Source organism: Phoca vitulina, unplaced genomic scaffold (assembly GCF_004348235.1).
Source record: "Phoca vitulina isolate PV1807 unplaced genomic scaffold, GSC_HSeal_1.0 scaffold13, whole genome shotgun sequence".
NCBI lineage: Eukaryota > Metazoa > Chordata > Mammalia > Carnivora > Phocidae > Phoca > Phoca vitulina.
The window spans coordinates 45,124,227-45,142,496 of NW_022589716.1; the positions used below are offsets into that span (position 1 = coordinate 45,124,227).

The 18,270-nt window shown below is 46.5% G+C and overlaps 1 protein-coding gene across 1 annotated transcript in view; it reads right to left on the reverse strand.

Annotated features, from left to right (window-relative positions):
* Positions 1 to 11,222, reverse strand: part of CFAP92 (cilia and flagella associated protein 92 (putative)) — a 64,975-nt gene extending 53,753 nt beyond the window's left edge. The window contains exons 1-7 of the mRNA XM_032412021.1: positions 10,951 to 11,222; positions 10,032 to 10,326; positions 8,666 to 8,856; positions 7,877 to 8,081; positions 4,282 to 4,413; positions 3,259 to 3,346; positions 1,853 to 1,977 (exon numbers count right to left, since the gene is read on the reverse strand). Coding sequence (XP_032267912.1) covers positions 1,853 to 1,977; positions 3,259 to 3,346; positions 4,282 to 4,413; positions 7,877 to 8,081; positions 8,666 to 8,856; positions 10,032 to 10,293 — 1,003 coding nt within the window. The 5' untranslated portion in view covers positions 10,294 to 10,326; positions 10,951 to 11,222. The remainder of the gene's footprint in view (positions 1 to 1,852; positions 1,978 to 3,258; positions 3,347 to 4,281; positions 4,414 to 7,876; positions 8,082 to 8,665; positions 8,857 to 10,031; positions 10,327 to 10,950) is intronic.
* Between the last annotated feature and the right edge of the window lie 7,048 nt (positions 11,223 to 18,270).

Below are 18,270 nucleotides of genomic sequence, written 5' to 3' on the forward strand. Positions count from 1 at the left end.
GCCCTGTGACCCCACTGGGCAGATGCCCTAGACTCTCTGGCACAGGCACACAGAGACCTGCACAAGAATGCTTGCTATCACAGTGTTGGTGACAGCGGGAAATGGGAGACAACTCAAATGTCCCTCGGTGGGGAGTCCACGGGTGAAGGATGGCATAGCCATCTGATGGGGCTATGTCACAAGGAAGGAGCTGGACTTACATATATGGACACAAATGAACTTTAAAAATCAAGATGATGCAAAGAGCAAGTTGCAGGAAGATATGTACAGTATGAAATCATTTCCGCAACTCATAAAAACAAAAATCAACACAACATTGTATGAATGTGTCAGAAAGAATGGGGTGGCAGGGAAGGGTCACACCAATTTCTATGTAGGATAGGGTATGCTTTTTTTTTTTTTTAAGATTTTATTTATTTATTTGAGAGAAAAAGAGAGAGAGCACAAGTAGGGGGGAGAAAGAAGCAGATTCCGGCCTAAGCAGGGAGCCCGATTCGGGGCTCAATCCCAGCACCCTGGGATCTCGACCTGAACCAAAGGCAGATGCTTAACTGACTGACCCACCCAGGCGCCCCCCTAGGGTATGCTTCTTGAAAGCACAGGGTGCAAAAGAGACACCCTGTATCTGTAAACTTTTCTTTTTCAAAAAGAAAGAAGGAAGGGAGGATGAGAGGGATGGAGAGAGGGAGGAATGAAGGAAGGAAGGAAAGAAACAAAGGAAGAAAGGAAGAAAGAAAGAAGAGGACAGAGCAAGGAGAAAGAAGGAAAGAGCAAGAAAGAAATGAAGGAAATCTGGCAAAATATTAACACCTAAATTGTACATACATTGTTTATTTTTTGTGTACTCTTCTATTTTTTTTTCAAAATAAAAAAGATGGTTTGAAAATCTCATTAAAATGCTTAAAGAGTATTTCTGAAAAGCAAGGCTATTTAATCTGGAAAAGAGAAAACTCAGAAACTAAGTCGAAGGTGTTCAGATATGAAAGTATGGACTAGTCTTTTAGGGCCTTAAAAAAGGAATGTGAGCAACTGTGTTTCCGACGCCTGGCAGAGAGCCCGCCTCAAGCAGTCACTTCTCTCTGCAGCTTTGGAGTGTTGAACTCGAACCAGGAAAAGCAGATTAATTGATAGAGAGTTAAGGAAATGATTTGTAGCAGTTACAGCTGTACAAACAGGAAGTGGACCATCCCAGGAGGCAGCAAGTGCAAGGGCTCTAGAATATTCCACCTCATACTGGAAACCTAACTGTTGCTGAAAAACTGGTGAGGAGAACAAGGTCAAGAATGAAGAGGTCAGTGTAGTGGCTTCTGAGGACCCTTGCCTCTCGGTCTGTTCCTAAGACTACAAGCTTCTGCATGAGTGGTTCCTGCGACCTGGGATGCTATTTCCCTCATTCCACCATGAGAAGCAAATAACTGCTTATCTTCCGAGAGTCTTTCCATAAACCCGACTCTTGTGCTTCCGCAACATACCTACCTACCCTACCACAGCATCTATCACATAGGAATGTAGTTATTTATTTGAAAGTCTACATTCAACATTAGGGATTTTCATGCCCCCCATGTTCACGACATCGTGAGTCAGGAGCACGGAAACACTGGTGGAGTGGGAAGGGATGTTGTGCGGATGGGTGGGATGATGCGGGTAAGTGAATGGGATGAGGTGGGATGGAATGCCTGGGTGAGGCGAGACAGAATAGGTAAGTTGAAAGTGTATGTAGTGTTCTTTTACTTTCAAGTAACATTTGGCCAGATATCAAAGAATCTTTCTGAAGTATTCTAAATTTGAAATATTTCATAATTCTTCTAAGTCTAGTTATATTATAAAATTCCAAAATCCCATCCTAACTTACTTTGAAATTTTTGCTTTTCTAACATGTTTGTTAAGCTGTTAAATGATGATCTCTCAGTTAATTCCTTCATCTCCATCCCAGATGCTGCTCCCAAAGAAAGAGCTGTTTCTCTCGAAATACTCCATCTAGAAAATACACAGAGAGAAAAATAAATGAAGGTGAAAAAAATCAGGGACCAAATCTAAGAATCTATTTACTGCACCATATGTGAGATTTTTATTTTAGATTTTATTTATTTATTTGTCAGAGAGAAAGAGCACAAGCAGGAGGAGTGGCAGGCAGAGGGAGAAGCAGGCTCCCCGCTGAGCAAGAAGCCTGATGTGGGGCTCAATCCCAGGACTCTGGGATCATGACTTGAGCCCAAGGCAGACGCTTAACTGATTGTGCCACCCAGGCATCCTGTGAGCAGATTTTTAAAAAATGACATTGCATTCCTCTAACCGATGCTTCTTAAATTTCAATGTGCATATGAATCACCTGGAAATGCTGTTAAATAAAATGCAGGTATGGTTCAGTAAGCCTGGGGTGGATCTGACGTTCCACATTTCTAACAAGTTCCCAGTAATGCCAATGCTGTTGCTCAGCAGACCACACTTTTACTATCAATTTCTAACTGACTAGAAATATTATGGAAAATAATATATTTTTATGAAAGCAGTCAAAACTCTAAAATATCCAGGAATTCATTTACAGGAATTAACCAACATCTATAGGAAGAAAAAAAAATTAACTCTATTAAAAATCATAAAGGAGGAGCTGAATTAGGTGAAAAGATATACCATAATCATGGATGGGAGAGGCTCACAATGTAAAAATGTCAATTCTTCTCAAATTAGTGCATAAATTCAACACAAAAAACAATTTTTTAAAAGTCAAAAATTTTTAATGGCATAGACCCTTTGTTCTCCCCATCCCATTCTCCCAAGCCACCAGCTGGGCGTCCATTCTACCTCTGGTCCCCACAGCATCCAAGGAATCTCCAGATCCTTCTTAGGCTCTAAGAGCAACTGCACTTACAGCAGGAAACGCTGTGGACTCAGTGATCTGAAGATATGGGCTGGAGTCCTGGCTTTACCAACACTCCCAAGATTCCCAAGAATTCCAGTTTTAAAACTTTGAGCAAATCACTAACCACTCTGTTATGCTGTGAAGAAAACGGAGATAGTAATACCACCTCACAGACTGACCATGATGAGGATTGAGATAAACCAACATGTGCAAAAGCACAGTGCATGTTTGCACTCATAAACACAGCATTCCTTTCTCTATTCCTTTAATTTCACCTGGATTGCATGAGCTCTGACTAAGTTACTAAAAATCCACATGACTCCTGGTGAGAGTCTGTACAGCTTATACAAGAGGGGGTTCCACTCCCACTCCCTAAAATAACATGGGTCCATCCTTACCGAACTGTGGCAAGATCTTCCATTCTGGGTATCTTTTCATATTCCTCGGAGATCTTGGGAAAAGTTTCAGACTCTGCTGGGTGAGAATCTGATAATATTTATTAGCAAATGGACTTCCTGTTCCATTCTAGTTCATTAAGAAATGAGGGCCCTTTACTCATTTTGTAATGGCAGTCACCAAGCAGAGGGATGGGTGTGTGGTGAGCATAAAAAGGCTGGTTAATAATAAACGAGTAAATGAATGAATATACAGACTAATTAGGATTATTTGGACAAATGGAGACAAGAGGAAGCCTCCAATTTCTTATATAATATCCCACAGAGGGAAAACAAAGGAAAAAAAAGTCTATTATCTATTCAGTTGTCCAATTCAACACTGTTTACATTAGAGGATACTGGTAACACTCCCAAGATCCCTACATCCCCACCTACAGGGAATGTTACCGTGCTACCAGCAGATGAAAAATTATGTAGTCGCCACAAATGGAGTTTATGCAAAGTTCTTAAGTAAATAGGAAAGTGCATGTTAATAGGAAAGTGCATATTAATCTCAGAATACAAAATCTCAAAATACAAAATTATGTATCCAGAACAACCCTATCTATGTAAAAAAAAATCTCACAACAAAGGAATTTGCCATGATAACCAAAAAATTACAATGCTTGTTCCTGGTGATAGAACTATAGATTGATTTCCCTGCTTGTTTTATACTTTCTATATTCACTGACGTTTTCTAAAAACAAAAACAAAAACAAAAACAAAAACAAACCACACATATATAACTTCTATAGTTAGAAAAGTTTTGTAAGTCATGAAATAAAAATTAAACAAAAAGAAGGGATCAACAACAAAAGTGATTCCCGCACTGAAACAGCGCTGGGTTCTAGAGTGAACCAGCACCAGCAGGAGTTGCTGATACACAGGAAGGATCCCAGTATACATGCACGACGCCAGCAACACCCATCTATCCCCTTCCCTGCCATCGACTTCCCCCAGCTTGTCCACAAAGTCATGTCCACTCACCATGCAAAGACTTGATGTGTTTTCCTGCTTTTTCTGCCTTTTCTCGTGCATCCTCCTGGTTCCACTCCTCTTTGATGTGTGGGGCCTGTGCAGATAATCTTCTCTGATTTAAAACCAAATTTTTCACTTCCTCTAGAATGTAGGAGAACCATTGACTCAATCAATCAGAAATGCTTACCAAACACCTTCTATGTGTACGGCACTCTCCTAGTGCTGTAGACGGAGCAGGTGGATAAGACAGGCAGGGCCCCTGCCCTCCAGGAGCAGTTGCCTAGGCACTGCTTCAAAATATCAGGAAATCCAATCCTCAACTGGCAATGGCTTCTTCCAAATAAGACCATTACATACTTGACATGCGTCCTTCCATTTAATCATCGCACTTCACTTGAAGGAAGGCACTCCCACTTCCCCTAGTTTACAGATGGGGAGTAGGACACATAACTTTCCTGTGGTCAGAGAGCTGGTACTTATTAAGCCAGAACTACCCCCCAGGGCTCCTTGCAGACAGCTAGGGAGATGAGCCCTCTATCTTTCACTTCTATCAATACGGGACTCTGTATGCTTGTGGCAGCAACCAACATGTGAGGAATAATGAATGCAGATAATGGAAGCTACAAGAAAGAGGTGAAGAAAAGAAGAGATGCAATTGGATTGCAACAGATACCAATTGTGGAGAAAGAGATGAGGCTAAGAGCCCGCAAGGTACGGCCCCATAGCTGAAGGCAGGTCTCACAACGGGGAAAACCCTAGTGTTTTCAGGGACCAGGAGTGAAGGTAAGAATAGCAGCGAGAAAAGAGGCTTGGGGAACAAATTAGAGGATGCCTTCAAGACCAGACTCAGAAGACGGACCTGGTTCCCTAAGCCACTGGGCGGCCATAAAAAGGTTCAGAGCAATGAAGTGCCAAGGTCAAAGCAGGGCTATAGACAAGTCAGGGAACAGTGGTAGGAGAGAGGAGATGGGGAAGAGACCTGGATGCAGAGGGAGGAGCCAGCTGAGGGGTAGAGAGTCCCAAAGGACACCACACAGCCAGGAACACTAACCAGGTGTTGGGTGGAGTGATGGCCAAGAGCTAAGGGCATAGCCGGGGTCACATATGACTTAGGGGCTTCATGAATGGTGCAGTCTTTGTCCAGTAACTGAGAAACAAGAAGCCGAGCAGATTTAATAGAGGAAAAATGCTGACTTTTGATGGGATGTTCCATTCAAGACCAGCAGGCTGAAAACTAACCAGTTCTGGGCATGGGACCTATGGTTCACCCAAATACATTTCCCATCCTCTTTGGAACATGAGCCAAACCTCTCGTGCTGTTTCTGCCCTCCCACAGACAAGAGTTTCAAGAAGATACCTTTTAAAGTGAAAAAAGGCAGGACTTAAGACAACATGTACACCAGATGCATTTTCATTAAAATATTCTTTCTACTTACATATAAAATGCACAGGGAAATGATAGCAATGACTACCTCTGGTCAAGCATCATGTGATCTTATTTCTTTCTCCCTTGTGCTAGTCAATTTTTTTTTTTAGATTATTTATTTCAGAAGGAGAGAGAGAACGTCCATGGGGAGGGGCAGAGGGAGAGAAGCCAACTCCCCACTGAGACCATCATCCCACGACTCCGAGATCCTGACCTGAGCGGAAATCACGAGTTGGACACCCAACCGACTGAGCCACCTGGGCGCCCATATGCTAGTCAATTCCTAAATTGTTTTACATAGTGAACATACACTGCTTATGGAAAGAAATGATTTAACGTAAGAGGCAGTGATGTCAGGCGTGAGATGGGGCTTGGGGAGGGGGAAGTGCTATCATTTCAAGAACACTCACAAAGGCCCATGGCCCTCCCTGCAGGGTCTAGAACACCCTTCCTCCTCCCTTTTCCTGCCAGCTGACTCCATTTACCCTTCCACACTTGGCTCCCATGGCCCCTTCTCCAGGAATCCTTCCTGATACACCTGCCCCAGCACCCCTGCTCCAATGTGAGCTCACTTCAGGGCAGATGTTTACCAGAAATTCTGGCTCAGCAGCTCTGGGGCAGGCCCTGGAATCTGCATTTGGGCAGCCCTCCAAATGCATCTAACGCAGGTGGTCTTGAACCCCATGCTTTGAAGACGTGGGTCTTTCGTTTGGTCCAAGCAAGGAAGTCACCTTGAATCCCATTTTCTCACACAGAAACCCTACAATGAGTAGTTTAGATATAAACCAATGATTCTCAGCCAGGGGTGATTCTGCTCCCCTCCCCAAGAGACCTTTGGCAACGTCTGAAGAAAATTTTGGTTGTCACAACTGGGAGGCTACTACAGGCATCCAGCAGGTGGAGGTCATGGATGCTGCTGAGCATCCTTCAGTGCCCAGGACGGCTCCCACAAAAAGAAATTATCTGATCCAAAATGCCAACAGCACCTAGGGTAAGAAACCCCAGATGTAAGTGAAAGATGAACAGTCAGAAGTGCCAAGTCCCTGGTGCCAGAAAGGCTCCCCAAGAAGGCAGGCTAGAAAGCCAGAGAAAGCAGAGGGTTTCTAGTCACCAAAAAATGGGTTCTGATTCTGGCGCTGTGACACACTTCAAGCAGGTGTCAGTCGCCTTTGCTCACTGTAAAATGGGGGTAACTATACTTATCTGGAGCCACCAACAACAGTGATAATAGTACACACTCCTTCCATTCTTGGATGCACATCCCCGTGACATTTTGACGTCTCTAAAAACTGGATGCATCTTACAATTAACCCCACAGCATAGTTTAATTGGCAGCATTTTAGTTTTTAAATATAGACAACACACACTCTCTTTATTGCTGGGGGGGGGGGTGCACTCCCATCACCCTGCCTCGGGGCATATAAGCAGAGGAAGTGGGAAGGTGCCCAAGGTCATTGGCTAGTTCAAGAAGGGAGACAGGTTGAATTGAGCTGGCTGACTTCAAAGCCTGGATCTTTCCACTCCTACTAGCTCTCTCCTTGGAGGTGAGCTCAAAAGGGGACTTTCTGGCATTGATAAAATATTTACCCGGGGCGCCTGGGTGGTTCAGTCAGTTGGCATCTGCCTTCAGCTCGGGTCATGGTCTCAGGGTCCTGGGATAGAGCCCTGCGTCGGGCTTCCTGCTCAGTGGGGAACCTCCTTCTCCCTCTCCCTCTGCCCCATCCCCTGTTTGTGAGAATAAGAATAAGAATCTCGAGGGTCTATATGAAAAGACTAATATGGTGGTCTCAGGGTCATGGGATTCTTAAGTTTTCTCTTGTTTCCTGGTGTTTTTTTGTCAGTGAACACCCAATACTCAGCCAGGAGACAGGCCGGTGGGGAATGCACATGTGGGTGCTGCCTGGGGACAGGAAGTCCAGAAATGTGACGGAGGTAGAGGTGGTGACCAATGCATATGCACACAGACACCGCCCACCCCCAAACACAACTCCAGGGGGCAGTACTTCCTGATGCTCAAGCCTGTCCTGGAGGGATGACACACCACTGACACTCGAAGCCACATATGCCCCGGGAAAGTGAGATGAAGTAAAGGAGGGGACACTGGTTTTGATCCTGTTACCGGTGAGAAGTCACACGCCTCGAGAAACGTTTCAAACAAAACACAAATACCTGACTTACCGCAAGATCCTGTATCTTCTGAATACCCAGTATTCTTTAACCGGTAATACCTGACTTTTCTCGAAACCTTGTCCTTAGTGTCCCAGACCTTCAAGGTTATTTTGTGACAATTAATTTTCTTTAGTAATTCCTTCGTCACGTTGATGTTAAAAGTTTGGGTCCATGACACCCAGGCTTTGTCCCCTTCGTGCCATGGCCTCACTGTCTGTAAAAGAACACCAAGAGGCTCTAAGTGCAGGACTGGGAGCCTTAGCAGCCTGAGGTTACGCCCACCAGCCTCGTCCTCCAGGGCGCTGCCCTCCACCTGTCTGCCTTCTGTGCCTGGCGCTCCCCCAGCCCCCACCTCACATCAGGAAATGGCTGTCCTGGCCGGGGCCCCGTCACACGTCTGGGGTCATCGGAAAAGACAGAGTCAAAGCAATTACCTGCCAATCGTGCCCTTTCCAGTAACTTCCAAGCACTGACCCAGAGTCAGGCCACAGGCAGGCGGGTGGGTGTGTGTGCGGGCAGGCAGGTACGCACACACACGGATACACACAGGTACTCACACAGAGAAGGAAATCACAAGAGCGGCAAAAACTTTTGAAAACACCAAAGTTTCAAAAACTTTTGAAACACCACAGAAATGACTAGATAAAGATATATAAATAGTCTGGTAATGGGTATTAGGAGGTCAGTGCATATCCTGCATTTCTAGCAAGCTCCAAGGGAAGCAAGCACACTTTCTGTAGTATTAGACTGTATGTGAGGTGTGTACACACACACACACACACACACACACACACACACCTTGACTCCTGAATCCAGGAACACTTTGGCCACCATTGGAAACACCACCATGTCAACTTTTTTAGGCTCCGCATCATCGGGCAGAAGGAAATACTCAATGTGGTAGTAACGCCGAACCTTTGCAGCAGGTTTGTCCATTTTAGGGTGTTTCCTATATTTTTCCATCAAAATTGTATATTTTCCTTTATAACCTAGAAGACATGGATTTAATGAGTCTTGTTTGAACCTCACATGGGAAAGCACACCCGTCTCCACAGTTCCCTGGAACCAAAAAAGAGCCTGATGCTGTGGGAGGCCGCCCACCCCCATGCTGTCTGCCCCACTTGGGGCTGAGATGCAGGTCCAGGCCCCCTAGCCAGTGGAGTAACAGGGTGCAGAAATTCACTGCATGACGCTGAGAGGGAGCGCCTCCTTACATTTTTCACCTGTGGCGCTTCACCTGCCTCCCCCCTGGTCTTGGTGGTAAAAACAGTTCAAGTCACCAAGAAGACGGGTCAATTCTAAACATGGTATATATATACATCTAACCAAAGAGCCTCCAAAATATCTGAGGCAAGAATGGATAGAACTACAAGGAGAAGCTGAAATTAATCTTCAGGGGGGTTAGTGCAAGTAGACAAAAATAGATATACATCAAAAGTGGAGTTCTTTTCTCTGCCCCTAATCTTAGAGGTTCAATCATGTGACTCCCTTTGGCCAAAAAAATGTGAGCAGGTGGGAGATGCCCAAAGACTTGAAGAGTTCTGGGTTGTCTGGGCTTGCCCTCTCATGTGTCTCTGCCTTTCTATAACAAGAATGTGTCTGGCTGACCCACAGGTCCAAGAGGAGGATGAGAGACACGGGGAGCAGAGCAGAGCCACCGCAGGGACCCTAGCCTGGAGCCGCTGACCTGCTTATCCAGGAGAACAAGGGATTCCAGTCTGAAGCCCCTGACTTGGGGAGTTGTTTGGGTTTGTTACACAGAATTTGGGGGGCAACATGTAATTGATATACCTATACACTCAGAGATTTTCATTCAATACATCTGAGAATTTAAACAAGGAATTTGGTGATGCACAGCCAGATTATGAGAACCCATGCTGTAACGTCTTTCTCATTTACTCATCCACAAAAAGCAGAAATAATACCACCTGCTTTTTAGGGTTGTTGAGAGGATTAAGCATGTGAAGCCTATTTAATCACTCACTTGTCTGGCCCACAATGGGCCCCCTAAAATTGCAGTTTCCTTCCTGACCTCTGCTGCTGGCATTGGCCACCTCACTTGGGGAAGCCAGTGGAGGGAGCTCAGGTGCCCCAAACTTCTGCGAGAAGGTCATTAGCGCAGCCCATTTTGCGGAGAGTGTTGGGATTCTGCTCCAGCACTTACCAGTGTTCACCGGGAAGGCCAGTGAGATGATGAATTTGCAGGGGACGACCTGGGGCACATCGGAGTTGAAGGTGCTGGCAGGCCCATATGAGGACTCGCTGCTGCATGGGTGCTCAGAGTCTGACTCCTGGGCTTGGGCTTTGACCTTCAGGTACTCCTCCATATCACACTCACTCCCAGACTGGTAAAAGCTGGCCATGGAGGACATGGGCCCCATGCTCGCCCTGTCCTCATCCTCCCACTCCCAGGCATGCAGCGACATTCTGCAGAGCACCCACGGGCGTGGCACTCCTGGCTGCAAGAAAATAAAGGCGCTGCTGTCACCTCCCTCTGTTCCCAGGAGGTAAGCCCTGCCTCTTTCAGGATGACCCACCCTTCCCCTCCTTCCCTTCCCCTGTCCCGTCCTGGTTTGAACGGCCAAGGCCTCAGACACTGCCTGGCATGCAGTAGGCACTCAACAATGAACCACAGAGAATGGTGGCTTGCAGTAATCATGATAACAAGCAACCCGTTTCTCCAACTTGAGTCTCTATCCTCCCCCAGCCCCAGCTGCTCCTCCTTTCACGAGTCGATCATTGGCACTCTGGAATGCCAGCTCCAGCTAAGTGCAATTACCCAAGAACCGCAAAGTTGGGAGAAAACCCTGTGCTTCCACTAGGGGAGGCCTCAGGGTGAGGGCAGCGCCAAAGCCCAGGATGAGTTTGCAATGTGGGGACAGGCGAACCGGGCAAGGGGACAGCACGTGCAAGAGTCTGGTGAGGTCAAAGAGGGGGCGAACCCCCGAGGCAAGGCACGAATGGGCCCTGAGTGCTGGGTTCAGGGCACAAGCTCAGGGTCCATGGAGGAGGAACCCGGGCTAACGTTTTGTTTAGGACGGGGTGCCCAGCTGGAGCGGCAGGTAGAGAGGGACCTTCGGTACCTGCGAGGGGAGGCGCTGGGCAGCAGCCTGGGCGTCACGGCCCCCAGGCGAGAAGGCTCCAAGGACGCAGTCTACCCACCGGAGCAGGACGCCGCTGCGCAATTATGTTTGACAGTTGCTAGGAGACGGGCGTGGCTCCGGCCCCGGGGCGGGGCTCCTCCGGGGGCGGGGCTCCTGGGGGCGGGACTTCCCGCCTCGGCTGCCGTCCCCGGACCAGGTGCACAGACAAGGTCTGGCAAAAAGGTGTATCCAAATTCAGAAACTAGTTGCCTCGTTTCATTCACTCATTCATTCATCCAATCTCTAAGGATATTCCTACTCTGAACGTGAGCACCTATTATACGCCTCCCCCTTACCTACAGTACAGGGGGCTCGGCTCCCCCTATACCTCCACGTTCTTCGATAAAGGCGAGGGAAGCAATGAGCTCTGAAACACTGATAACTCTACCCCGCCCCAAACCTCTTTCACATAGACTCTCTGCTTCTGTCGCCGATGTCCTTAAAAAATCATGAGAATTCTGTTTAGTGATCATGAGCCCCAACTCAGGGATGAGGAAACTGAGGCTTAGATTGGCGGGGCGACCTGCCTGAGGTCACACCGGCGAGTGTGTCGCAGCAGCGCTGGACTGAAATCCAGACTGACTCCAAAGCCTGGGCTGGTCTGCAAACACTCCCCTCTCAATCCCCGCCCCACCCCCCAGCTGGGAGGCTAGCTGTTGATCCCAATGTAGATCACAGAATACCCAAGGGGTAGGGTGCAGGGACACACCACAGAGGTAACTAGCAGGAGGGGGCAGGCTTCATGGAGGAGATGATAAAAGCCAAACTTTGGGGTTTGCCAGGCAGTGAAAGCAAGAGAAAGTATTCCAGGCAGAGGGAACGGTATATACAAAAGCCCAGAGGGGTGAAGGTGCATGGCACGTTCAGGGAAGGGATGATGAGGCTGGAGTGGTGGGCAGGGCCCCTGGTACACAGGTGTGGAGGGCAGACAGGGCTCCAAGACTATGGGCAATGGGGAGCCACATTAGGTTTTCTGGTAAGGGAGTGCAGCTCCACTCCACGCAGGTCATTTAAGAGAATGGGAGCTGAGGCTCCACACATGTGACTGTTGGGGAAACTGAGGCTCTGAGGGGAGATATGACCTACCCAAGGCTAAAGAGCAAAACTGTAGCAGAGCTGGAGCTGGAACCCAGGTCCCCTGCCTCCCATCTCCTGCCTCCGTAGTCCACCCCCAGGGGCTGAGGGCAGCCCCTCCTAGAATACTGCCCACCAACTGCAGTCCTCCAACATTCCTCAGGTTGACTCAGTCTAAACAAACTGAAGCTGGAGAACAGCTGTGAGGGGAAATCACCAAATGGCAGTGAGCATCCTGGGGAGAAGGACTGAAACTCTGCCCACCAAATGCCATGCCACCCTATCGTACTGTACCACCAGCAGCCTGGAGACTACCGTCTATAAGCCAGGAAGTGCCAACGAGACACACACACGGTTGGAAGAAGGCTACTGGGATACACCAGCTCCCAAAAGGTCCCATTAATAAGGGCCGGTTAGGGACACCACCCTCCCTTGCACAAGAGCAGGCCTCTTGCTCCTGGGGTCCCCCCTGCTGGCCTGAGGCTGGTTTCCCTCCAAAGGGTCCTTGGTCACACTACCATGCCGGGCAAGCAGCCAATCTCTGCTGCACCTCCTGTGGGGACAGCTCTGAGTTCAGGATTGAGGGGCCCTGGGTCTTAGACAAAGGGCCATCGCCTGGTCCTGCATATACAACAGAATCACCTGGGAACATGTAAAAACTTCATTCCTGAGGCTTCACTCCAGACCTTCAGTACTGATTCTCCAGGGGTGGGGCTTAGGAACCAGAAACAGATCGTATTTTCCAAAGCTAGCCACCTCAATAGATTTCCTTCCAGAAGTTCTTACAGAGTGATGTTGGTACTCCTCCCATCCAGTGGTGGGTCTAGGCCCTTCCCCCTTGAACCCAGATAGACCTCTGTGACCATCTCAGCCAACACAGTATGGTAGAAGTGACACTAGGACTTCTGAGGCCAGCTCATCCAAACTCCATGTACGTCTGCCTTGTTCTCTTGGGGAGCTCATTCTAAGAATCCAGCCACTATGTTATGTCCACATGTAGATGTTCTGGCCAACAGTTCCCAGCTGACTCCCAGCCTCAACCACCAGACATGCAAGAGTGCCAGGCTTCAGATGATCCCGGCTCCCAGCCTTTGAGCTACCCCAACTGACACTGTATGTAGCAGAAACAGCTGTTAGCACCAGGCCCTCCCCAAATTGCAGATTTATGACCAAAGTAAATTATTGTTGTCTTAAGACACTGAGGTTTAGGATGATTTATTGCACAATAATAAATGACTGTAATATACCTCATAATTTTCAAAGTTACCTCCCCCAAGATTCTACTGCATAGCCAAGGTTTATAACCACTGCCCTGAAAGAAATGATATCTAGGTCAAGCCCCAGAGGTCATGGGATGGAGTCAGGGCAAAGGTGTGCAGCCTGGTACTCAGATGTGAGAGGTGGGTCCACAACCTCACCGCAACAAAGATGGCTTCGGGACAGGCAAAGTCAAAGTATGTGTCCCAGATGCCTATCGCTGCATAAGAAAGCATCCCAGTACTTAATGGCATAAAACAACAGCCCCTTTATTTGTGACAGTTCTCTGGATCAGCTGCGTGGTTCTTCACTGGTGGGGCCGGGGCTCACTCACTGGTCTGTATGATCTGTATCGATAGGGCTGGAAGGTCCAAGATGGCCTCAAATGTCTGGCAGTTGGTGACCTTGGCTGGGGGACTTCAATTCCCCCTCTGCCCCCCATGTGGCCCCTCATGCTCCACCAGGCTGGACTAGCTCCCTCAGAAGGCATTCTCAGGGCAGGGGTCCAAGAAAGCAAAGGTGCAAGCTACAAGGTCTCTTGAGACATAGGCTTAAAATGGCACAGTGTCACTTTGGCCATATCCGTTGACCAGAGCAAGTCACAAGGGCCAGCCAAGACTCAAGGGGATGAAGAACTGACTCCACATCTGGATAGGAGGAAGGGCAAAGCCACAGTGCAGAGAGGCATCCCTTGGATGGGAGCAATTTGAAGGCATTCAATCACTGCGTCCTTTGTCCTCTCAGGGTAGAGGAACCCCAAAGCTTCCATGGGCACCCAGAGGGTTTTCTGAAGTTCTCCCAAGCCTCCGGCAGCTGGGTGTATATTTGGGGAACAGCTATACCCACCTTCTCCTTGCCATCTCTAGCCCCCCTTTTTAATAGCTCTGTTGAGGTATATTTTATATCATAAAATTCACCCATTTCAAGTATAGAATTCAATGATTTTAAGTAACTTTACCAAGTGATGAAATCATCACCATAAATAAGTTTTGGAACATTTTTATCTCCCTAATAAGACCCTTCATGCACATTTACGATTAATCTCTGTTCTGAGCCCCAGCCCCAGGCCACCACTAATCTACTTTCTATCTCAAAAAATGTGACCTTTCTGGACATTTCATATAGATGGAGTCATATGATACGTGGCTTGGCTTTGTGACTGGCTTCTTTCGCTTAGCAGAATGTTTTTGAAGTTCTTTTACCCTGTAGCATTAATTAATACTTCATTCCTTTTTGTGGTTGAATAACGGTCCATTGTGCAATATACTGCATTTTTTCCATCCGATCATCAGTTAATAGACATTGAGGTTGAACATTTAGACATTTATGAAAAATGTTGTCATGAACACACCCATGAAAGGTCTCTGTGTGGACAGATGTGTTCACTTCTCTTGGGTAGACACTTGGAGTAAAATAGTTGGGTGATGTGGTAGTGATGTGGGGAACAAAGGCAAAAGAAAAAGAATTAAATTCCCTTACTACCTACAGCCCACTGACAAGTCCTTGAGACAGGCAGAGTGACCTTCCTCTAGGAACTCAACTGCCTCCTTGTTAATACTTTGCTAGAGGCAAAAGGCAACCTTAGCTTAACATCGGCCAGACCTCCAGGATCCTGTAATTCTCGTTTTACATATAAATATTCCTTTGGCAGTCAACAAAACCAAAAGACAGCCAACAGAATGGGAGAAGATATTTGCAAATGACCTATCAGATAAAGGGCTAGTATCCAAAATCTATAAAGAACTTATCAAATTCAACACCCAAGGAACAAATAATCCAATCAAGAAATGGGCAGAAGACATGAACAGACATTTCTACAAAGAAGACATCCAAATGGCCAAAAGACATATGAAAAAATGCTCAACATCACTTGGCATCAGGGAAATACAAATCAAAACCACAATGAGATACCACCTCACACTGGTCAGAATGGCTAAAATTAACAACTCAGGAAACAACAGATGTTGGTGAGGATGCGGAGAAAGGGGAACCCTCCTACACCGTTGGTGGGAATGCAAACTGGTGCAGCCACTCTAGAAAACAGTATGGAGGTTCCTCAAAAAATTGAAAATAGAGGGGGCGCCTAGGTGGCTCAGTTGGTTAAGCAACTGCCTTCAGCTCAGGTCATGATCTCAGGGTCCTGGGATCGAGCCCCACATCGGGCTCCCTGCTTGGCGGGAAGCCTGCTTCTCCCTCTGACCCTCCCCCTGCTTGTGTTCCCTCTCTCGCTGTCTCTCTCTCCCTCTCTCTCTCTGTCAATTAAATAAATAAATAAAATCTTTAAAAGAAAAATGAAAATAGCGCTACCCTATGACCCAACAACTGCACTACTAGGGATAGTAGATACAAAGATACAAATGTAGTGATCCGACGGGGCACCTGCACCCCAGTGTTTATAGCAGCAATGTCCACAATAGCCAAACTATGGAAAGAGCCCAGATGTCCATCGACAGATGAATGGATAAAGAAGATTGGTATATATATATATATATATACACAATGAAATATTATGCAGCCACCAAAAAATGAAATCTTGCCATTTGCAACGACATGAATGGAACTAGAGGGTATTATGCTAAGCGAAATAAGTCAATCAGAGAAAGACAATTATCGTTATGATCTCACTAATATGTGGAATTTGAGAAACAAGAGGATCATAGAGGAAGAGAGGAAAAAAATGAAACAAGTTGAAACCAGAGAGGTAGACAAACCATAAGAGACTCTTAATCATAGGAAACCAACTGAGGGTTGGGGATGGGAGGGGGGTGGGAGGGATGGGGTGGCTGGGTGATAGACAATGGGGAGGGTATGTGCTATGGTGAGCGCTGGGTGTTGTGTAAGACTGATGAATCACAGACCTGTACCCTTGAAACAAATAATACATTATATATTAATTTTTTAAAAAGATTAAAAAAAATTCCTTTGGAAACTTCCTTTATCTCTACCTCCCCCAACCAAGATAACTGTTGGCAATCATCCCCCAAGCATATGGCACACTGATATATATCTGAAGGGTCTCATGACTAAGGTTTTACTAGACAGTAATAATTGACCTTTTCCTACCAACAGCTAGCCCCTCAAGGTCCTGGAAACTTTGTTTCCAAAATTCCTTAGAGACTTACGCTATCCCTAACCCCCCTCCCAACTTGAAAGTATATAATCAGTCACCTGTCACAACCCCAACGCAGCTCTTTCTGCCCACGGGTCCTGTCCTCATGCTTTAATAAAACCACTTTTTTGCATTGAAGACGTCTCAAGAATTCTTTCCTGACCATTCGCTCCTGAACCCCAGTATTTCCACATCAGCAGTTTCATGCTCTTTTTGGAAAACTGCCAAACTGTTTTTCCAAAGTGGCTGCACTGTTTCATGTTCCCACCATCATAGTATGAATGTTCCCATCTCTCCACACCCTCCAGAAACCATTTATTGTCAGTCTAACTTATTATGAATTCTCATGAGTACGAAATAGTATTCCATTGTGGTTTTACTTTGTATTTCCCTAATGACTAATGATACTGAGATCTTTTTATGGACTTATTGGCCATCCATATATCCTCTTTGGTAAAATGTCTGTTCCTGTCTTTTGCTCCCTTTTTGATTGGGTTGTTTTTCTTCTTATTGAGTTGTAGGAGTTGTTTGTAAAGTCTGAATACAAGTCCTTTATGGGATCTATGTTTTGCAAATATTTTCTCCTGGTCTCCTGCCGGTCCTTTCACTTTCTTAATGGTGTCCTTACCACCACTGTTTGAAGTGCAAAAGTTTTGAATTTTGATGAGGTCCAATTTACTGATTTTTTTTTCATTTTTGGACCATTCACTCTGTGTTGTATCTAAGAAATCTTTGCCTAGTTCAGTCTGATTTTTAATAGAAGTAAAACTTGGTGTCTGAACATTACGTAAATCTACTAACCAAGACTCCTGAAAATATAAAAGCTTTGTCACTAAAAATGATGGCTCCCAGACACTCCCAGACACTCCGGGGGCCGCACAGAATGACAAAAGCTTTCTGAAAAACAATTTGACAGTATCAAGAGCACAGAAAATGTTCCAACTCCCTGGCGCTGTAGTAAATCACTCAGGACACAGAGGCAACAGTTCACGGTGTTTTAATGGAGAAAAACTGCAAACCACCTTGATGAGCCATCCCTGGGGGACGACGATGGAGAACCTCACAGCTCAGTCGTGAGACGGAACATGAGTGGTGTTCGAGAACATTTGCAAAGGAATATTAATGATGGCCAGGCTGTTTAGGAAGTATGGTCGATGTGCGAAGATCCCAGCAACAACATTTCAACCGTGTTTCTTTATGTTGAGTTTAATGAGCTACAGTTCACATCCTGTAAAATTCACCCTTTTTAAGTGCTTTGACAGATGTATATAGTCGTGTAACAACCACCCCAGGGAAGTTCTTTCATGCCCAAATGCATGGAAAATGCCTCAAAACAAATACATCAGGAGTATCTGGGATCCCCTCTTCTGGTGGTGATTTGTGCTAACAAGCATTTTTTCTGGGATGTTTAAAGACACTTTAAACAATATACTTTTTGAAATGGCTCGAACAATAGTGAACTGACTTCAGAAAATCATCTCTTTGCCAGGGCTTCTGCGCTCCCCCCCGCAGACACACACCCATCCCCCAGCTCAGACAAAAGAGCCCAGGAGACCTCTGAGTTTGCTCACTTCAAACCTTCAACAAAAACCTTGTGGGTCTGACCGGAATGATTTCAGAGGCGCCTGGTAACACTGCCCGGCAGACAGACAGGCCTGACAGTGCACCATTATCAACCCTGACTTCCCTGGCCCCCGCTGAGCTGCGGGGGGCGGAGGCCCAGGCAACGCTCCATGGCCTGATATTTAAAGGCTTTCTTTTCAATGTTGACTGGCCCAGGAACGTTACTGTTCAAAGGATTCCCTCGCCAGAAGCAGCCC